The 22,200-nt window shown below is 37.1% G+C and overlaps 1 protein-coding gene across 1 annotated transcript in view; it reads right to left on the bottom strand.

Annotated features, from left to right (window-relative positions):
* Positions 1–4,662: 4,662 nt before the first annotated feature.
* The window catches only part of LOC114515587 (collagen alpha-2(I) chain-like), a 32,154-nt gene continuing 14,616 nt past the window's right edge, over positions 4,663–22,200 (bottom strand). Inside the window, exons 25-81 of the mRNA XM_028534875.1 lie at positions 22,147–22,200; positions 21,849–21,893; positions 21,623–21,721; positions 21,124–21,321; positions 20,776–20,829; positions 20,537–20,581; positions 20,406–20,459; positions 20,242–20,295; positions 19,852–19,905; positions 19,575–19,628; positions 19,098–19,151; positions 18,958–19,002; positions 18,799–18,852; positions 18,672–18,716; positions 18,505–18,558; positions 18,356–18,409; positions 18,094–18,147; positions 17,924–17,977; positions 17,700–17,753; positions 17,515–17,559; positions 17,168–17,212; positions 16,975–17,028; positions 16,686–16,739; positions 16,546–16,599; positions 16,085–16,138; positions 15,936–15,989; positions 15,663–15,716; positions 15,468–15,521; positions 15,312–15,365; positions 15,085–15,138; positions 14,934–14,987; positions 14,816–14,869; positions 14,678–14,731; positions 14,405–14,458; positions 14,233–14,286; positions 14,092–14,145; positions 13,779–13,832; positions 13,578–13,631; positions 13,280–13,333; positions 13,099–13,152; positions 12,905–13,012; positions 12,465–12,518; positions 11,899–11,952; positions 11,502–11,555; positions 10,704–10,757; positions 10,330–10,383; positions 10,200–10,235; positions 10,053–10,070; positions 9,953–9,970; positions 8,619–8,657; positions 8,426–8,515; positions 7,682–7,732; positions 7,268–7,400; positions 6,831–6,934; positions 6,471–6,545; positions 6,179–6,397; positions 4,663–5,110 (exon numbers count right to left, since the gene is read on the bottom strand). Coding sequence (XP_028390676.1) covers positions 4,964–5,110; positions 6,179–6,397; positions 6,471–6,545; positions 6,831–6,934; positions 7,268–7,400; positions 7,682–7,732; positions 8,426–8,515; positions 8,619–8,657; positions 9,953–9,970; positions 10,053–10,070; positions 10,200–10,235; positions 10,330–10,383; positions 10,704–10,757; positions 11,502–11,555; positions 11,899–11,952; positions 12,465–12,518; positions 12,905–13,012; positions 13,099–13,152; positions 13,280–13,333; positions 13,578–13,631; positions 13,779–13,832; positions 14,092–14,145; positions 14,233–14,286; positions 14,405–14,458; positions 14,678–14,731; positions 14,816–14,869; positions 14,934–14,987; positions 15,085–15,138; positions 15,312–15,365; positions 15,468–15,521; positions 15,663–15,716; positions 15,936–15,989; positions 16,085–16,138; positions 16,546–16,599; positions 16,686–16,739; positions 16,975–17,028; positions 17,168–17,212; positions 17,515–17,559; positions 17,700–17,753; positions 17,924–17,977; positions 18,094–18,147; positions 18,356–18,409; positions 18,505–18,558; positions 18,672–18,716; positions 18,799–18,852; positions 18,958–19,002; positions 19,098–19,151; positions 19,575–19,628; positions 19,852–19,905; positions 20,242–20,295; positions 20,406–20,459; positions 20,537–20,581; positions 20,776–20,829; positions 21,124–21,321; positions 21,623–21,721; positions 21,849–21,893; positions 22,147–22,200 — 3,603 coding nt within the window. The 3' untranslated portion in view covers positions 4,663–4,963. The remainder of the gene's footprint in view (positions 5,111–6,178; positions 6,398–6,470; positions 6,546–6,830; positions 6,935–7,267; positions 7,401–7,681; positions 7,733–8,425; positions 8,516–8,618; positions 8,658–9,952; positions 9,971–10,052; positions 10,071–10,199; positions 10,236–10,329; positions 10,384–10,703; positions 10,758–11,501; positions 11,556–11,898; positions 11,953–12,464; positions 12,519–12,904; positions 13,013–13,098; positions 13,153–13,279; positions 13,334–13,577; positions 13,632–13,778; positions 13,833–14,091; positions 14,146–14,232; positions 14,287–14,404; positions 14,459–14,677; positions 14,732–14,815; positions 14,870–14,933; positions 14,988–15,084; positions 15,139–15,311; positions 15,366–15,467; positions 15,522–15,662; positions 15,717–15,935; positions 15,990–16,084; positions 16,139–16,545; positions 16,600–16,685; positions 16,740–16,974; positions 17,029–17,167; positions 17,213–17,514; positions 17,560–17,699; positions 17,754–17,923; positions 17,978–18,093; positions 18,148–18,355; positions 18,410–18,504; positions 18,559–18,671; positions 18,717–18,798; positions 18,853–18,957; positions 19,003–19,097; positions 19,152–19,574; positions 19,629–19,851; positions 19,906–20,241; positions 20,296–20,405; positions 20,460–20,536; positions 20,582–20,775; positions 20,830–21,123; positions 21,322–21,622; positions 21,722–21,848; positions 21,894–22,146) is intronic.

The raw sequence follows: 22,200 nt of genomic DNA, 5'->3' as shown, positions 1-22,200 counted from the left end.
CGAGTTTGGAAACATAAACTACCTTAAAATTAATTAAAACAGAGTTGGTTTTACTAGAGCATATCCTTATAAGTTATAACTAGTGAATTTAATCTATTGTTTGATTATTTCACGTGTGTATTGCTAAGAAACTAAAGACTAAATTGCTAACGTGTATTGCTAAACGTGTATTGCCAAATTGCTAACGTGTATTGCTAAATTGCTAAAAAACTGGGACTAGAAAGTTAATGCTTAGTTTATGGTCAGTTTAACTGTCAACTTTTCATTTAAAGTCTGCTTATTCACTCGACCGTGATCTCAATCTGAATGTGATCTGAACAATGTCAATTTCGTTGCTCAAAGTCGACCAGCCGTGGAGGAGTGAATACAGAACAGCTGTCAAAAGTGTTAAGGAAAGGATTAAAAACCATAACAAGCTTATTTCGTTTTCTCGAAAGGTCGTTTCTGGTCATACTATTCTGTTATGGTGTCATTTAAAGAGAGCATATTGTTTATGATCAGTTCCAGTTTCCTTTGTCGTCATACGCACTAACTAACACAGGGAATCATGGGACAGGGCCAAGATAAAAAGAAGTTTCACCTCATTCATATATTACCACTTGCCTGTTCCATCTCTTATAAAATAGATATCAGATTACACGTAACCTATATCCTGTGTTTATTCTAAATAAAAATGCTCTATCTTTCTATTTGTTTGCTGTTGTTACATAGAAACTGTATCCAAACGCACTACAGAGCCACCCTAAACTACAATATAGAAATAAACCAAACAAATCTGTAGAACTGATATTACCTTGCATCAGTTGCACAATCTCTTTGTGCAAGTGACTCTAGGAGCCATTAAGCTCTTTATATATTGGACTTTATAATTTACATGGAGAAATATATTCGTCACACTTGATGATGCCTTGAGAATGATTATTACTCTTAGATCTTCTCACTGAATGCGATTTGGCATTGAACTTTTGAGCTTACACCTTTGGGTTATTGTGACATTGTGTCACCGCTGTCATGGTACGATTTATTATTGATTGTAATTGTATCATTCGAAACAAAGTCTGGCAATGTTTGAGCCTTTCAATCATCACTTCCACACGGAACGAAGCGGCCTACATTGCTGCATTGTCTGTCCGTGATATAATCTTTTATGTTCTATATCTCATTGTTTTCTTTCTTATATAGTGATTCTGGATTGTGTAATGAATTTGAGTGGCGTAAATACGAGATACATTTTACTCTTTATTCTGGTTATCTTCACTGGAATCGAATCACGTTCGTTGAAAAGGCGAGCACTAGGAAATAATTGTAGCCCTGAAAGTACCAAGATTACTGTCAAAGTACCGACGTGCAAACCTCGATCGAATGTACCATTGCAAACTTGCCGTGGAAAATGTCTTTCATACAGTACTCCACATGATAAAGATGGTTCTACGACTACAGTTACTACATGTCGTTGCTGTAAGGCTGTGTCTACGTATATCCTAAGAATTCAACTATTTTGTCAAGACACCAGTAGTGGGAAGATTGTTAAAAAGTATCATGATATTGTGTCCGCGAAAACCTGTACATGCAAACCTTGCTGACAGACTGGGAAAGTGAAACGACTGACTTTGCTTTTTTCTTGGGCGGACGAACAATAGAGCTCTGTAAGAATATTATTGCAAACTAAGAACAATAATGAAGTCTAAGAATATATTTATCAACGACGTGATTCAAAGGAAACGTGTGTACAATGAACTCTAGTAGAGAAAAGTAATATTTGATAGAAATAAGGTATTATTGCTTAAGTTATTTGAAAAATTCTTCTCTTAATGAAGTAGATGCAGCTGGTCTAACCCTTGCTGTTATTTGATGACACCATAAGCCTCTGGTTATAATTTGACGAACACAATCGTTTGACAAACATCTTACCAATAATACAGAGGGCAATGGGTAGTTGTTGAAATAAAATGGTGTTATACAGAGTGTCCGAAAAGGTTACCCCCCTGATAATAATTTGAATGATTAAGACACCCTGTATAGAAAGTTGTACATACCTGTGACCTGATTTTGTTTATAACTTTAATACAACGGGAATAGTCAGGACCTCACTTTCTTCTCTAAAGATCGAAGCAAACGAGTGTCAGTCGTTCAATATCATACTGATTATTTTTTAATTGAAATTATATATAACATTAGAAAATGGACAAACGGTCTTGTGACGTGGTAGATGTAAGATATTACTCAACTCTTTACACAGGACATACTTTATATTTAGTTCAATGTAAATATTATGGGTGGGTGTAGCATGCATGTAGTTATTTTATCTAGCAGTTATTTATATTGAAAAGATGTTTAAATTATATTTCAATAATAAAATATTTATCGCTGTATGACTGATGTATTGTAGCCGCTGCATTCCGGCTTCTGATTTCAGTACGCCTGATTTTATGAACAGAATTCATTTCAGCACGGCTGGAAGGGCTCCTGAGCAGGACTCTAGGATATTGCTAAACAGGGTTGCTGAACATGGATGCTGGGTGGATTAATTAACATAGTTATTTTTATTGTTTCATGCATTTAACACAGTTTGCTTACCTAGTCATTGAGGCATGCTTGCTTTTGGTTTTATCTGAGGATCGAAAGACTGCTGCAACATCGCCAACTTGGAAAATAAACGTGAAGTTATCCAGGTTTTACACTGAAGAACTTTCCCGGCTTTCTTGCTTTGTGTCGAATATTCCAGTAGAATAAAAGTCGAAAATGGACCAACTCCATGAAGAAGGCACTGAAGTGTGTCAAATGTTTAAATAACATTTTTCGACGTTCGTTCTTATAATGTACTAGAAGACTTAGAAGATCTATATACATTGTCATGAGGGGGATTAAAGCAGCGTTGCCTCGCGGTCTTTTAGTCTTTGACAACTCCGACCTGTTTCAAACGTTCATTTCGCAAGTCCTGATTATTTATTCAAAGCAAAAATGATCAGTACCTGTACAGCTAGGGTGTTCTATACAAAGAACCTAAAACTATAGAATTAACTATTGTTTAAATTTGAATGGCTTGTTTGCGATTTTTCCCATGGGGATTAACGCAACTTTTAAAATACAAATACAAAAATTTAAGCTTTGATTTGCTAGAGATGAGGGACATGTATGTCGAGGGTAATGGGTGTTTGAGTTGTCAATTCAAATCTTGTTACTCATACTTGTCATGCATAAAAATGCTTATGTCAAACATTTATATGTACACTTGTGGGCCCAAACACCGTGCTTAAGCATTCAAATCCTAACTATACATCGGCGATTTATCGTTGGTAACCGATAACAAATAATTTTTTTCAAAATAACAAGGCACTCAGTTATTCTCCAATGACCACTAAAATTAGACATTCCCGACCGTTGTGGGAACCAGGATTCAATTCTGATTACCAATGATCACCGACAACCGCGAAGCCAAAGGCTATTGTCGATGGTCGTTGAAGAATAAATTGCTTCGTTATTTTGAATAAATTTTCTTAGTCACCGCCGGCCGGCTGAATGGGAGTAGTCAGCGTGAGCCAAGCCTACACATAAACATGTTTACATCGGTAGGATATCTGAACACCCACACATCTCTCATAGAGATTTTGCTTCCTGTTGTTGATTTAATATCATTTTATCACAGGATGAGAGATGTTGAAAATGAAACAAACAAGCAAGCAAGGCGTTCTCGAAACTAGGCTGGCCCATCTTCCTACGCGTTGAAATAATAAAAAATTGAATGTCCTTGAAGGACGTTGATACGGAAGTAAAAGACTCAAAATGTACCCACGTGAAACGTGCTCAAAGACTGACGTATTTTATATCAAACCTTCAAGCCCTTTCTTCGCCGGATTTTTGCTCTTACCAATATTTATTTTATACACATTGTCAATAATTCCAGATATAATTGAACACTGAATCTTTCGACAATTAGTGTCAGCGAAATTTCCAGTGAAGCCAGCCTCAGCGTCAAATCTTAGAGCATTGCTTATTGACCATTATATAACAGTAGGGAAAGTGTAAACATCAAGATCACATGCATCATGCATGCACGTATCCGCCAAAGATCTGAAAAACACTTTCCGTATCTACAATTATCCATCCGGTGTTTTCGCCCGACAAAAGCGGATGCACCATGTGAGGGCGCTCCCAAACCGCCTCGGTTCATCAACCGTCTCTCTTTGGTACGTAGACACGTGTGGGCGGCCTATCACAGATTAAAACAAAATGAAAAATGATGAAACAACTTATCTGCTTATAGCTGATTTCAGTTTCAAAAATTCATATTAGAAACATCAAGAAGCGCATATAAATATTAATATATTTAAAAAATATACATGACAATTAACGGGAAACTTCATTCAAGCAGGAACTCACCTTTTCAGCCATAGCAATCAAATCAATCAAGTGCTTGCATTTCAGCGAAATTTGTCAACAGAAGGATCCATGCATGGAATCTTTTGAATTGCACTGACTTTTTTTCACCTTTATGTGTCGTGGCCAAAAGTGGTTAAAAAATGTGCATAAATACTTGTAGGACGACATTTTCTTTGGGAAGGAATACTAATTATAATCCGTTCTCAAATCTATCTAGTGTTTACTCACTTTACTGCTGATCTGAATCACAGATAAAATAAATTGTTTGTAATAAATCTTCATTCTCACACACATTTCCAAAAGTGTATATTATGTATATATTTTTTTAACGGTCTAAATTTATCTATATATTCTAGGCAAAAAAAAACGAACAACGACAGCAAGATGCTATTTACAAGTACATCTAAACAATTTCTACTTCACCGTGACCCTACTCCCAAACTCAATCTCAATGCAATTTTGGGAATATATCTTTCATTCACGAGCGTAAAAAATATAAAAAAGGTTAAAATATACGACCATGGTTTGTAATTTATCCTAACTTTATTCCAATCGATATCATGATTTCCACTTGTACCTAGTCCTAGCTAAAACAGACATTTCCAAGTTCTATACCAAAGTGTTCTCCATCATCTCCCATGTCATAAACTGCAATGTCTCGAATAGGAAGCCTTGACGTTTTTTCAGTTAAAATTTCTAAAACAGTGCTCCGTTTTTCGTCGTCCTTTACCTTCAGATTGAATGACAAAAATATACTTTGTGAGCCTAAAAATTCATTTCAATTTCTTCAAAAATGTTCAATGCTGGTCGGTCTTAAGAACGCAGAAATTATCAAAAAGTTGACAGGTTTTTCCTAATTTCTATTTCGCAACAGTTGGGGCCTGCCTTTTAGGCGAGAATTAGTATTATGTTACTAACATGTGCTCAACAGTAGAAGTTCTTAGGCGAAACCAGGATTCGTGATTAAGTTTCAGACGTTTCAAATATTTATTTCTTTACGAGCTTTCGGCTGCCAGCCTGCAGCCTTCGACGGGTAATCATTTTTTGATATTGTAGAGCCAAAGCTGGACAATGATTACGCTGTTCTTCCCAAAAACAAAAGTCTAAAAGAGCCCCTAAAGCGACTCCTAAAGTTATACGATATTCAAGTTACCACAAAGCCCCTCCGCACACTGCTACAACAAATATTCCCAGTCGGTTAAAGACAGGTCACCCCCCGAAGACCAGACCAATGTAGTTTATCATATTGCATGCTCAGACTGTTGTTCATGGATTTATATTGGTGAAACAGGAAGGTCCTTTTCAGAACGGCAAGGTAATTGACCAAGGCAACTATCGTCACCGAGCGATCTTAAAATCCTGGCACACCCCAATCACGACAAACGCAGATAACAATTCTAAGCGATTAACAGAACAATGTCGTTTTTTGGTCAAGAAACACTATTTGTAATATTTTTATATATAGGTGGGCAGAGTGGCTTCATCTTATATCACCTCTATAATAATATCACATGTAATCTTTGCTTATACCTTGTTTTTGTCACTCTAGTTGACGCTTTTATCATTGTAATTACCCGTCGAAGGCTGCAGACTGTCAATCGAAAGCTCGTAAAGAAATAAATATCTTAAAACAGAGAACGTCTGAAACTTTAAGTAGAAATTATATTCCAAACTAAAGGTGGACATACATGTACGCCATATGCATGTGGCATTGATCTTCCTGTGTTATTTTCATGGTCATAACAAAATCTCACGACAGAATACCTTGACAACAATAGAAACTACGTGAAGACCATACCTTACATTCATCGCTAAGCACTGTGGGACGGTGTTTTCGTGGAGTACTCGCTTCATATACCCTTTCGTTATCACCGAGCAACTTAATTGAATGCGTGATGTCATTCGCTTGATCACGCCATGCAGTGGAGTTAATGCAATGATAAATAATCTTTTGTTTTGCTTTGTCGCTGTGCAACTGCAAGAACGTGAGTTGGTTGGACTCCACCGTATAGCGGAACTACAATACAAAACGTATGATGGCTTATCACATGATGTTCTTCCAGTCAATAAATATTTTTTTAACATCTTACCTTGAAACTGTCAGCTATATCCTCTTTAAACCACAAATATCTATCACCGCCCCTATACCACTGTTTTACTTTCGTCTTAGAAACACAACAAAATTCAAACTCAAATGAATATTCGAGTTCACAAAAATCAAAGCAACGAGAAAGAACATATTGAAATACGTGGACGGCTAACGACTTCTAGGGCCGATTGTACAAAAGCCGGATAGCAATCTACTTGATTATTTCGGGTCGTTCTGAAATTACATCATTCTAAAACGCTTGAACCTATCACTCTCTGGTGATCAAGTGCTATCAAGCCTTCGTACATCTCGTAGTACAATTAACCTCGTGATGAATATAAAAACACGATAAGAGTTTAACCTTGTTAACAACAGGGGAAATACAAGTTAATTTCTCCTCGGAGTCACAATAAACTTGTACAGCGTCTTCCACAGCACCTTCGTTGGGATCAAGCCAGTACATACCTTGTGGAGAGAGGCATTGGGATTATCAAAATGCGGCATTACGTCGATTCATTAAACTTCCTAACTTAAAAGACTTTTTCGAACAAAGATAAGAGAGCTCAGAAACATTGAGAGTCAAGTTGGTTCATTTGTGTTTGATCATTAGCTATACCTCTTAGGATTTACTACATGCAATTTTTGTTAGATTGCGAGAGTTTTTTTCCTATATAGTTTGACTGCTATTAAATGAGCTATATTTCGCCAAATGAAACTCTTTTTTACTCAAGTTACCATCAACTCTCATCTTCATTAAATCAAGCTTACGAAATGGTCAATTGATTTGATCCATCTTACCACTTTTTAAATGTGAATGATCATTAAAGAGATTTTTGCAAGTCAATGCAGGGAATTGTTTGTTTCCAGTTGGTTTTTGAAAATTTGCAAAATCATTGTAGAGACGGTGCAATCTGGTTAGTAACTCGGCTTCCTATAAAAACATAAATAAGAGGACGCGTTACTAAAACAATTCATTAATGGAAAAATAAAATTTCCCAAAATAAAAAACTCATTTTAGCCAGCCCTAGTTAATACTATCGGTAGTGGAGGTGTGGAGAGTCTAACACAAGCTATGGATCACATCAACTGAATCACACATATGAATCATATCTTTATTATAAATATCGGTGAATTTCCCTTGCATTAATTAAAACAAAATTATTGCTTTCAAATTATTCCGAAAGAATGAGAATAAATTTATTTCCCCCTTACGAGTTCTTCCACTGACTTCGATACTCTATTTTCAATACCATGATGACTATCCTAAATAAATATAGGAACTCATAAGGCACACAAATACTTATAAATGAACTCTGGTTTTCTTTTCAAAATAAATATCAGAAAATCAATAGTTTCGAAATGAAAAGTATTATTAGAAAGTGTTTTGCCAGGAATAGAAGCTTTTGAAAAAAGCTTGCACCATTAGACTACCGTAGTTATAGACTTGCTGCACAATGATTCCAATTAGGGCGAAACTGATCCAACCGAGTAGTCTGAAACAAGTGCTTTTCACCTCGGAATGAACAGAACCGACCCCTGTTTGTGCAGTTATCTGACTATATTCAGCTTCAGTCACATGTGAGAAGAAAGCTACTGTTTGACTCCACTCACACCAAGCACCGCAGATTTTCTCCTGTTAACTTTTTCTGCAGTACCATTGGAGTAATAAAGGGGTTTCTTACTGCAATACCATTGGATTAATAAAGGTGTTTCTTACTGGAAGTCTATGTATAATAGTCATTTAAACCGAAAGAAACAAAAATATTTCTGCTACGACATTAAACGATATAGCCTGGACACCCACAGCTAGAACGAAAACGGAATTAACATCATAGAAGACAAGGCAAGGCAAGAAAACAAAACAAGGGTTTCCTCTTCTTCTGAATGCAACACTGGACCAATAAAATCAAGAAAATAATGCAAAGGAAATCCCGAGGGAAATCGATTTTTACTAACCTCATCTTCTCCATGATAATAATCGGGTGGTCTGCCGGTATCCAGGCCTCGCGCGCCTCCAGAATTTCGAACAGACCCAAATGATGTTTGCTTAAAAAATATAAATTTCGTGAGGAAGAATATATTCAGTATTTCATAAACAAAAGATATGAATTATCAACATGTATAATTTTCGTGGAAAAATAATTTATACCTGAGTACCACCTGCGGGACCAGGAGGGCCGGGAGGTCCCTAGGATTTACAAGATTACAGAATTTCATATTATAAAACTTAATCATAAACTACGCCGATTCACAAGTATTTTGTACGAACCAAATTTCGCACTCTGGGATTGTTTTAGAGAAGGTAGCTTATTTAACTTCAACACGCTATTGTGAGCAAAACCTTTGTTCAACCAGCGTAATTTCTCAACATTAACATAGATCTACGTTTTGCTGTTGAATGTCACTTCTTTTGCAACCAAAGAAAGAAAACCGGAATGACCTAAAATCTATGTTTCTCATTTGAATTCAATTCGGCACATGAAAAGTTTTGCGTCTGAAACAAGCACCAAACAGCAAACACAGAGGTTGAAATATGATATTATCACCAAGGTTTTTAATCGAATCTTGTTTCCTAATTTTACCCAAAATGGTACAAAACCATGTCATGCATTCAACGGCGAGACACTTGATCTATCTTGATATAAAAAGAATCGCCACTCATTAAACAAGTGACGCACAATACTCAATAGCGTGCTACGTGATCTCTTGCAGGTGAAAACCTCAATAATTAAAGCAGACAGAGGATGGGAAACCAGTCTCGTTTCAGACACTTCCATCTGTTCCCTGTCAAAAATCACACTCGAAAAAAATGGAAGAATGGAAGGAAGGAGAAACGGGAATAAATAAGATACTCGGAATGGATTGGGGATTAAGAATTTTGGCACGAAAATTTCCTCATACCGAACTTTTTTGAATGAAATTATTTGTCCTTTGAACCTCTCCTGAAAACAGGAAAGCCCTTCCCTGTCGCGATCTCCGACATCCGCTGTAAAACTAACCGTCTATTCTTAGCGTAACTTTAGGGAACGAAAGGAAAATGGATTTATACGCTAACAGAGGCGGCGGAACCACGGTACCGTAGCAGCAGGGCGGAGCAACGGAACTGCCTAGTCTGCCCCCATGGTCCTTTGCCAACGGAGGAGGGCGGAGGTCACCCTGCCCATACATTCATTATTTTAACTCAATAATTACAATAGTATTATTGAAAATGCGTTCTCCCGCGGTTTCCTTTTCGTGTAGTTGGTAAAATGAATGTGCCCTTTTCTAAAATCTACTGCCGTTGCCCTAAACTCATTCCTGCGCCCTAAACTCATTCCTGCGCCCTAAATGCATTCCTGTATTCACAATGTTTTCACAACAGACCGTCGGAGTCTCGAATCAGTAGCTTGATCCGTTTAAAGATACGATTCATAGGAGTTCTTTGTTTTTCAACCAAAAGTTGTTAGATGCAAACAACAAAAGATGTGTATGTATAATATTTACCCTTTTGCCAGGAAAACCCTAGAAGACAATAATGACTTATGTAAGTTAAAATAATACTTCTTTAGATAAATAAGGATCTTTATTAGTTTATGATCAGTACCTTTGGTCCTCGGTCTCCCTAGAAAAAAATATTGTTTTCGTTAGATGTGGATTTTTGGTTTACTTTTCCCTATCGGCTTAGACGTAACTGACTGGTTTAACGTCTGTGGGTTTAGGATTTGGAGAGACCAAAATTACGAGTACTTACTATCGGACCTGTTGCTCCCAATTGACCTTTTACTCCCTGTAAAATCATTTTAATTATTCTTTCTAAGAATGTTACCGTATTATTGAATCATCGGTTAATTAATTAAAATTTGCAATCAAAACTGAAGTACCTCTTCTCCCTGCTTTCCTTCGTCTCCTCTTGGACCTAAAAATCCTTTATCACCCTTTACGCCAAAAAAATAGTTCATAATAAACAACTACTCTTGATCTTATGTCTGAACAACCATGAAAGTTTCATTGTACCTAATTGTACCCAATTACCATGAGGACAAATGATAAGGCAATACATGCACAAGATGTGATAAAAAGTTAAATTTAATAAGAACATGTCAGATATCGCGTACTATATCTAGCCTTGTCTGACTATATCAGTACTGACATATCTTAATAGATAGCTTGATTACTTCGGAAGCTAGAGTACATTTAATTGTGATAAAAATCAATGGAAGTCAACGAGAATGAGTATTCAACTCTGATATATTACCATAAATCCCTTTTCTCCTGGGCTGCCAAGTTTACCAAAATCTCCTTGGTATCCCTGGTGTAAAAATACAAGTTCATTCCACAAGTTTATTTCATGAATACAACTTTATTCCAATAACCTGGTAAAGTTAATGATACATATTGAACACCGCAAAATAAGTACTGTAAGTTTTCAATCGAGTGGTTTGGAGGGACAATGCGTTACAAAAAGATGCAGGAAACATTGTATTTTATTTAAAACCACTAAGAACCACTTTAAAACCACGTTAATCAATCATGTTTCGGGCAAGCTCACAGGGTTTGGGATAAGTATATAAGGGTCCTGGGTTGGGAAAGGGAAATTATTCCTTATTGTTGGCTGGCGTACAGTGCACAACTTTAGCTGGCATCGGTTAGTTTATTTTATTCACATTATCGGTATTTGTGGCCGTCGGCATTTGAATGTGTTCTTTTTAAGAAATAGAAAGGAAGTAATTCTCTCCATGCATGTGATATACCGCGCATTGAAATATAAAAGCAAATGAAAGGCGAGCAATATTATGATCATTTTACCTCCCCCGTCGATAAAAACAACCGACAAAAAACCCAATACTGATATAGCTGGCTACCACACGTATGTATAAGATCAGTAAAAAATACTGTTTTTTTAATTAACGAGCAAAGGAATTTAACTTATACCCCGGCTATAACCAGTACTGTTCTTTATGGTATCAATCATTACCAAACTGGACAATTAATCTTACAAGAACAAGTCAAGGATTTTGTGATATATCTAATCACAATGATATATATTACATACCCTATCGCCGCGTTCCCCTTCAAAGCCGTACGGGCCAATCTCGCCTTGAATACCCTAAAAAACAAAAATAACTTTAAAACACCGCTTAAGACTTCATGTTAACTTCTGCCGCATCGCAACAGGCTTGTTTGTCTTCCATCGCATCGTCGAATATTTGAAGGTCAGGGGCTGGTTCGGTTAGTATAAGTTTTAGCAAAATTGATTAATCAGAAAAACTATGTAACTTGGCAAATCAACTCTTGGGGAACAAAAAGTTAACGTTCAGCGCACGTTTATATTGTTTGGTTACAAGTGTAAGCTACTACGTTTAATTCAATCCACAGTAACGTAACTAATAGATTAGGGAGTAAGTATATAAGCATGGTTCTACTTTACGTCAATGAAGCAATCAAACAACCTTAGTTCCCTCATAACCATAAGGGCCAGTCACACCACGCCTGCCCTTCCGTCCCTATATTGTAAAACAGAGATTTATAACATTTTTAGGTATAGAATGCATGGGAAATTTATATTGTTACATTGTAGTGCAAAAGAGATTTACATCTCAATAGATGTGGTTGTAACATCATAACCTAGAAACCTTGCTGCTTATAGTTGGCAACGGCCTTTTACTCAACTGATTACTTTAAATCTTGAAACTTTGAAAGTCTTAATTCTGAAATCGCAGCGAAATGGTAAGTCGCAGTACTACAATCTCAGCTGCATTCCGCAAGTTTGTTTGCTAGCCTATATTAACTTTAATTTGCCACCCGAAATATCGGAAGGCAAAAAGTACGATTAACAACGTGACGTGACTTGCGAGGGACTCGATATACTATTTCTTTATGTCTCAATTGACGTTCTACTGATTGCATAAGCAGCATAACGACGTATAGTTTCAGGGATTTTGACAACCATAGCAGCTCATAGCCTCATACGTATAGCACGACTGCACGAGAAACATGTGAGGACTCAAAAACTTACTCGTGGGCCCCGAGGGCCAGTTAGACCAACGTCACCGTCTACTCCACCGTCACCCTAAAAATACAGAATTCCTCATCATCCTACTCCGACGTCATCTAATTTGATGCATGTTGAGTTTATGATTTTATTGCTATAAAGATAGTTTAAAGAATCAAAGACACTTTTATTGATGTCATAGGATAGTCCTATATATTTTCAAACTAAGAGTAAAATTGCTGGGCATGAATAAAGTGTTTTTGATGCGTTATTTTCAAGTTCCAAACTCTCAAAACCTCTCTTCCTAGGCTTCGTATACCAGAAGTTTGTACAGAGGTAAAACAGTAATTTCTTAATCCATGGATTTTAAGATCCTAACAGAAATACTTATGCCCATTTCACAGTAATAGTATATTCAATGGTTGCCTCATCAAATCTTGTTCTGATAGGTTTTGTTTATTTACCTTTTCTCCCTTCGTTCCCTTGTCTCCTGGAGCCCCTGAATAACCAATTGGACCAATAATCCCTGGAGATCCTTGATCACCCTGGTTACCATAATCACCTGGCATACCCTACGAATTTTTTCCATGAGAAATATGTAGGTAATTAGTATGCGGGCAAGATAAAGGTTTGAAAAAATCAAATGTTTAAAATAAACCTTAAATCCAACTTCCCCATTGACACCAGCTGAACCTGGCGGCCCGGGAGGTCCCTGAAATAAATCAAACATTTAGTTAAGTGCTGTGATTAAATATTTCTCCTAAAGTTTCGCTAGTTGCAGTGGCGCCAGCAACAGGGAACAAGTACATGTACTGGATACTTTGATTATATATACGCACCTGCTGTCCCATGCCCCCGTAACCACCACGTATCCCTTTATTTCCTTTGTATCCCTAAACATATTTGGTTCATTAAAATGATTCAAACGTACCTTCGTAATATTTCATAACATGGGAACAATAAGAAGAGAAAATGCACTTGGTCTTTCATTGTCGGTAAATGCATATAAACTCGGCATATACGAGTTTCGGCATCTGTACAATCTGACAGATTCTCCACCGAGTGTTTCAGAAATACTCGGTTGTAGTAAAGTCGTTTGGAAAGGTGGCAGATTTGAAAAAAATTTTGGTAACCAACCTGTTCACCGTTTGGTCCCTGTTTCCCGCGCTTCCCATTTACTCCAGGTAGACCCTGGAAAGCAAATAAAAAAGGAAAAACAATGTATACACTATATGAATATCATATATAGATGTCAAACAATTTTATTCTTTAAGAAAACCTTACAATAACTTTTTTATTCACTAAACCACTTCACTGAAAGGGAATTATTTTACTTACAGACGGTCCTTCCTCCCCTCTTAGTCCTGGATAACCGACACGGCCGATATCACCCTGTAGTGAAAAATATTGAAACATATTGTCAAGAAAATATTTGTAAGATTTCGTTTATAGCTGTGCCATTTTTTTTAGCTGAGAAGAAATCTTGAATGTTGGCAGTACAGGTGTATAACTCAGCAGAGTGCCTGACGATTTACACTCGCTGTGTAATTTCTATGTTGTTATATTTATTTTGAAGTGCATGGATCGTCGGGCTAGTTACATCTCTAAAACTTGAAACAAATATGTAGAACAAAATTTTCTCTGCACTAACCGGAGGACCGAACGCTCCTGGAAGCCCAGTCAGACCACGAAGTCCAAATTGAGCCTAAACATGAAGAATAAGGTTGTAGTAAGAAGATTGCAAAAGGAAAGATAAGAGTTTACTCAGACTTTATATTAAAATAAAACTCACAACTTGCGCACTATCTCCTGGTTCACCCTGAGGTCCATCTTCACCTTTTTGTCCCTAGATAAGAAAAAGTTATTTAGCTCGCCATTATAATATTTATACATGCATGCTAAATAAATATTATATAAATCGTAAGCATGACCTAACATTGACATTGCCAAGTTTCTGTACTTACTTGTGGTCCTACTTTTCCAGTGTCACCCGAAATTCCACTATCACCATGGCCTCCCTAATACAATATGATAACAATTCAAAAAATGTTTACGTGACTGTGTCTTGTACGGGAAAAAATGTGTTGCATGAATTTCAGTGCATGAAATCTCATATTGCCGTCACAAAAAGAGCGAAAAAGTCAAACGTTGCGCGGTGATTTTATAGAACACCAAATTGCCTCGTACCTAATAGATAATAAAACAATTCCCCAAACATTTTCTCCTATTATTTTTACCTTATCTCCAGTTGTACCAAATACTCCTTCGGTGCCGCTATCTCCGCGAGTTCCCTGAACAGAAAAAATTAAAATTCCAACACGTAAAAATGATTCATCTCAAGAATTATACTTACAAGGAAAAGGCGAGCGACGTACCCTGTGTCCTCGGTATCCCTTAGGTCCAGAAGGTCCTTGAATACCAGAAGGACCCTAGGAGATAAACCTGCTTTAAATGATGATCAATAGGCAATTGTACAATATAAATACAACTCACTAATTGTCCTCTTTCACCTCGTGTGCCGGATGGTCCAGGAAGCCCTGGTTCTCCCTAAAGCACAATACAATTTAAAGGTTGTTGCAATGTCGTTGTTCTTGCTGAGAAAATGTTTTTTTCTAAATAAGTTTGTTTATCAGGAATTTCTTACCTGATCTCCAGCATATCCCGGCAATCCTCGAGCTCCAGGAATACCAGCGTCCCCCTTGAGAAAGAGTAGCACAGGCTTACAGGCATGCTCAGGTGAATCATACGACGGAGTATCTATATATTCCCAATTGACTTAAAAATAGTTACAAGCATGCATAATACAGAAGCAGGTAAATCTGGTTGTACACCGATGAGAAAGCACTTCAAGGTAACAGCAATATTATTCACCTTTTCACCACGCGACCCTGTCTCGCCGTGTGCCCCATATGCCCCCACAGCTCCCTAGAGAAACACAAATAAGAACATTCAAGCATTCGCCATTATTACATCAATATGGCGAATTTGTAAACTATTCATCACATTTATGTATACTTTTCAACTTACCGGAATTCCAGGTTTACCAGGTTTTCCAGGCATACCTGCAAGACCTTTCCGGCCCTAAAAAATATTAATTATGAAAGTCGTAGCTATATCTTATCATACACACTGTAACTAGCAAATAATATCATAACGATCTTTCCTACACCAAGTAGCTAATAGCAACTATAGTGGAAATGAAAGTTCCGAGCAAATTAGTACCGTTGGACCAAATTTTCCTGGACCACCCAGGATTCCTGGAATGCCTTCGCCCCCCTGCAATTATAATTTGATTTTTGTAAGTTAATAATTAGATTTTGCAATGCAACTTCAGCATTCTACAATCATGAATTGTCTCTACATAAGTTTTTTTTAATCAAGCAGTCGACGTCGATATCGTTTTTCAGAGTAACATGTCGATTTAACATATGCTTCGTTGTATTTCAGACTCAGATGTTGAATGTGCGTGATAGATTATAATATGGATGTAAATACCTTTGCTCCTTCTTCACCAGGATCGCCCACAGGACCAGGTCCGCCATGAACACCCTATATAACAGAAATGTCAGTTACATGACAAATGAGTTAATTTAATGTTCCTCCAACAAGAAATTTCATGATCCAGCACTTCATACGCTACTTACTGGATCACCATCACCCCCAGGTAACCCAGGCGCTCCTTCAATTCCTGCATCACCCTAACAAATGAAAGCAGAAACAGTGACTTTAAGAAGATCACAAACGGCAAATTCTATTTTAACACATATAAGATGCGACAATAAGAGAAAAATGGAAAATGCGGGGCAGTAAAGTTAAATCCTTATAGTGTGGTTTTCAACGGGCTCGGCTAATAGAGGTTCGAATTCCCTCACATATTTTAATCAACAAAACATATATTTCTTGAACAAATTGCAGGTGAGAAAGACTTTTTCGCATTTCTTTCTGAAAAATTTTTGATACTTTCCAAAGATCATATACCGGCGATATATCTCAAAATGATGAACTCTCTTTCTTTATTGCTTTTAGCAAGTTATCAATAGACAGGCGGAGTAAAGAGGTGTATATCCAGTACAAAGCCTAAATATGGACCAATGTTATTTTCTACCTTCTTGCCTTTTGATCCAGATTTCCCTTGCAAACCCGTGTTCCCAAGAATACCCTACATAAACAAGCGAGAAAGTTCAACAGAAAATGATGATTTTCAGGAAGCTTCATGAATGTTTATAATTGCATACAATTGCATACCGCAATGCCAGGTTTACCAGGTTTTCCTGGGATACCTGAGGGACCTGCAATGCCCTGTAAGAGGAAGGAAGAATATTGTATGCAACATTTTGTACGCTCAGCTGAATCGGCTCAGTTGTTTTGTCAAAAGAATGTAAACATGACTGCATGTTTACCAAAGCAAATAATAAAATTAAGGCTTTTTGTACAAACTTAATCAATGATCAAGGTGTACGTATAACTAGGTGTATATATAACTATAACATACTCTAATCATCTTGAAAGTGATTCAAATAAAAATTTCACCTACATTCATACCACGTTGCCCACGATCGCCAATTCCTCCTGACGTTCCAATTAAACCCTAATAAATTATCAAGGAAAATATTACTAAATTAAAGTAAAAAGAGCAAAAATAATACGATTGCAAGTTGTCATTCATTCCTTCTATGTCATTACAGTCGAAAAACTATTTTTCGCTGACCGAATATTGAGATACTCACTGGCGCGCCAATGTCTCCTTGACGTCCGGTATCCCCACGCTTTCCCTGTTAAATATATCAAAGATTTCGTTTAGCTTCACGTTAAAAAGTATTTAATATTTCATTTTTTAATTAAATCAGGCACACAAGAATGGTGATATTCGAAATATGAGAGATGACGCATAAACTATGCCCAGTAATTCTAGTTTATGCCCTTTTTCATAAAGTGTAAACCGACCTATAGAAAGCATTATATTATAGGGGAGAGTCTATAAGTGTTTCATCAAGATCAGGTCAGAACTTTGTTTTCGTGTTTTCATTCATTTAATCAGATGTCGAAAAGTAAACAATATAATTTATTTACTTACTTCATCACCAACTTCTCCATCTATGCCTTTCTCACCGATAGGTCCCTAAAGAAGAGTAAACGCGTGTAAATTTTTCTTTTTCACCTTTTATAAACCTGTCGTTAGATGAAATAATCACCAATGAAATAATGACGTGCCAAAATCGCATCTTATTCAAGTTGACATTCAACATTTTGTTAACATACCTTATCACCCATTGCTCCTTTCATTCCCTTGTTTCCCGGTTCACCTGGAGGACCCTTGAAACATAACAAAACATTTCACAACAGCTCGCAATACGGAGATGAAAGTACACCAATATTTGTTCCCTCTTTTACGTTAAATACGTTGCACTGTTGGAACGCACAGGTAAGAGTAGACAAGTTTAATATTAAACATTTTTTGTCGATTAGTATTTACTGCGACTTGCCTGTTGTCCTGACAATCCATCCTCCCCGTTTAATCCTCGTATACCCTGTTCACCCTGTCAATATTTTCATAACAATAATTAGAGAAAATGAGGTTGTCAATGAAGTGGTTGCAGGAAATGATCATAGACTCGCATGAAATAACTAAATTGCATAATGAACCTTCTCTTACCGACATTCCAAGAAAGCCTGGCAATCCTGGATCACCAGCGTTTCCATCCATTCCCTGAATTTTTAATTAAGCATGGATGTTTAAATTCATCGGCGATGCTTTAAAATCCATTGTCGGTGACCAATGAGGTGTATAATTTTTTCCAAATACAAAGCATTTTATGAATTATGGACCACCGACAACAGGATATCGCATAAAAATGAAGGGCTTTATAAGTCTTTACTGGTAGCAATTCTAATGTTGAATTTTTTATTCTCAATACCTTTGCACCTTGCCCGCCAAGCGCACCCTGTGGTCCCGCCAATCCTTGAGCTCCCTTAAGATGTATAGAAACCACTCACTGGTACGTGTTATAAATACTTTATAACATCATTATAATAGACTGAAAACCTACATTAAAGAACTACTTACTGGTGCCCCCTTAGGACCCATTTCTCCTTTAACCCCGGCATATCCCTTTATACCCTAAATAAATAAAAAGAGGTTACTTGATTGAGTCATCGTGACAAGCAAACAACTAACAATTGAATGAGGTAAATAACAGTTCAGTGAAAAATCAGAATTAATGGAACAATCACCTTCACACCAAATGATCCAGGAGCTCCATTATCTCCTGGTGGTCCCTAAATATAGCGAAATAAAAAAAATACACAAACCTTATTCTTCAATATCGATATCAAATAACTTACTGATTTGGTTAATTACCACATCTCCAGGTTTACCATCGCTACCAGGACGACCCAGGCGTCCTTTCGAGCCCTAAATTGACAACGCCGTCAGTTAAAAAATCTTATATTCTCACGATGGGCTGACTGATGGGCACCTTCATATGAATTTACTTTAAAAACATGCATTTTATCTCACCCGCTTTCCGGGCTTTCCCTGGGGACCAACTTTACCGTATCTTCCCTGTTAAATAAAATGAAAATGCAATACGAAAATAGATAAGTACATCCAACGTACAGAAGTCGTTAAATCGTTATACAAACATGCATAACAGTCACCTTAGAACCCTTTCTACCATTAGTCCCGAGAGATCCGCGATTACCAATCTTTCCCTGTCAATAAATATAACATGCATGATTTTATATATCGAGTGTTTAAGCCCATAAAAAGTTCACTATATATGCACCAAATCCACACAACACAGTCTTGCTCGCGTCGTACATTAATTTCGCTTAAGATTGTTAAGTAAAAAAAGTCTGTGATCCTAACATTCTGATACTGGTGATAATGCAAAGACTCAGGTGTGTATATTAATGTATATGTGATGTTGCTACTCTGAGTCACCAACCGGGCAAGCTGAAAAATTAGCTTGACGAAGAGCATTGGACTAGCAAACCAAAGGTCGCGGGTTCGTTTCCCACCGTGGTCAAGCTAATTTTTCAGCTTGCCCGGTTGGTGACTCAGAGTAGCAACATCACATATTCTAATACTGGTTGTCCGATGTAGGAAAAAAGGTATTTGTTAAAATCCCTTACTTTGTCACCTGTTTTGCCATCAATTCCTACAAATCCACGTGAACCTTGAATTCCCTAAGCAATACAGCACATCGTACACTTTATTTATAAGGGTATTTCAAAATGCCTTAGGAGTTGAGAGAGGAAGGCAACTTTCATGCACAAGGAGTGTTTTTTTTTTCTTCAATTTCTGGGGAGTTCAACAATAATTACTCCTGTTAAAACGGAATGAATCAAAGTACCTATCTTATTATTAGAAATCTAGCAATGCTGTTCAGAAATTATTATTTTTCGTTACCCTTTCTCCAACGCCACCTTCAAGACCAGTTAATCCTAAATCACCTTGGATTCCCTGAAGGCAAAAAAACAGTATTGAGGCTGTGCAAAAACACCTACTAAATATGAATATACGAAACGCAGCTACATAGACGAAACCTTCTGGGGGGGGGGGGTGAGCTTGGTTCAAACTTGATAAAGCATGGATAACGTTATTAATAAAATTCAAAATTTTTCCACAAGGTGTGATTAAATTTATATAGCTCAACCTTGAATTTTGTAAAATTTGAAGTTATTTGAAGTAGGTTATTTTGATTACGATATGCTTCAGAGTAGAATCGATATTCACGAATATTCTAATGCAGTTGAAGTATGAATTAATTGCGATCAAAAGTAATGATAATGTAATTACCATCTTCCCTTGCGCACCTTTCACACCATAAACACCTGGTACTCCAACATCTCCCTGAAAAGAGAAAGAAAACAACCAATAAACTCCACTTTAGCTGGATGCAATAATAACAAATTGGCGTCTCATACAGAAGTTACAGAACTATTAATATTTAAAAATAATACCATCGCTCCTTTACTGCCCATGGGACCTTTCAGACCTGCTTTTCCGTCGTCACCCTGAAACGTTTATAACATATTAATGTACGACACTTTCGTCAAGTTCAAAACGTGCACAGCGGAAAATCATGTCTCACCCGTTTCCCTTTCAACCCAGATGAGCCAACAGAACCTTTGAATCCCTAATATCAAAGAAGAACGTTAAACTGAGTAGCATTGAATTTATTACGGTTCACTTGCATATCTATATAAACGATTATTCCCAGAAATTAATAATTATATAGCCATACAACAGCTGCGAAGACCTGCCGAAAATTTGGCAGGTTATTAACCTTCAAGGTGCTCTTCATAGATTCCTGGAATGCACAAAATTTACCTGCAAGGCTGTCCTACTAGCAGGACCTGTTGCACCAGTTGGACCTGGGTCACCCTGTGGAAATCGTGAAAAGATTATTTTGGCAAAGTCGGAAACAAAAGAATAAAGATAAAGAATACTAAGACGAAAACAGAGAGAAACAAGAAAGAACTGGTATTTAACAGAGCCATATCAAACTGTTTGCAAGAAGAATGTTCATGTATTCAAAGCTGAGATTCAAACACGTTGAGTGTGGTTGATGGGTTATAAAAATCGGATTGGCCAACCACTGTCACTGCTCTATCATCGAGCACTTATTTTAGATTCGAACGAAAGATGTAAACATTTATAACTTTATGATAAACCTACCAAAGATCCTTTTGATCCAGGTTTTCCAATATCTCCTTTCTTTCCATCGGCAGCTGGCGGCTGGTCAAAACCAGCTAAACCTGGTGAACCCGTTTCTCCTTGATGACCACGAGGACCAGGAGGTCCTTTTTGCCCATGATATCCCTTTACACCTCGCTTACCCAACACACCGATTGTCCCTGGATTTCCAATAGGACCCTACATTATTACAACATATTATCAAATCAACAAACCCGCTTCAACCTTTTAGAAAAGAAATTACAAGGAAACACTTTTAACCACAAATTTCTCTAGCGAACTATTTCTCTGTAAGTCGAAATCCATCCTTATAGTTCGCATTTTGGTTGCGTCGAATGCAATTCAAACATTAAGAATGGATAATGAGATGATAATGAAGCTAGGTATGGACGATGAAGCTATGGACCAAAAACCTAGGCCTAGGCATATACGAAGTCACTGTATTTAATTTTGAATAAAATAGTCACTGAGTTTGACTTACTTTTGGTCCATCATTCCCTGCAGCCCCTTTTTTCCCACGATTGCCGATTACACCTTGTGGTCCATGTTTTCCCCCGGTTCCTGGTATACCCCCAGCACCCTATAACATATTGTACGGTTGTTATAAGTAAATTTCATACAACAATGAAAGATTCGTTACATCTGTGCTGGTTGCACAGCGAAATGAATTTTATATGCAGCTATATACCGTCGTTAACTATCGTCACCTTATTTCCTTGTTTTCCTCGTTTTCCTGGTGAACCAGTTGCTCCCTTCATATTAATAAACATAGTTAAGTAATAAAAGTAAATGTGTCACTGATAACAAGAAAACTTTTAACTAATCCTGCTTCACACGCATTTCCCAAACAGAATAACTTGACTATAATTTTACAAATAACAGAAATAAGCTGGCGTGGTGGTCACCAGGCTATTTTAGGCCTTGAGTCCATTGTTTAGTTGCCTAAATAGTCACAGCTTTCCCCGATATTGCCACATTTTCTAACAATACAACCACTCAACTTACAGATTGTCCTCGTTCTCCATGGATTCCTGGTTGGCCAGTTTCTCCTTTGTGACC

This window comes from Dendronephthya gigantea, unplaced genomic scaffold (assembly GCF_004324835.1).
Source record: "Dendronephthya gigantea isolate DGI-Jeju-01 unplaced genomic scaffold, DenGig_1.0 000000F, whole genome shotgun sequence".
NCBI lineage: Eukaryota > Metazoa > Cnidaria > Anthozoa > Malacalcyonacea > Nephtheidae > Dendronephthya > Dendronephthya gigantea.
Note: the sequence above shows the minus strand (reverse complement) of the source record. Positions and strands in the feature narration are given on the sequence as shown.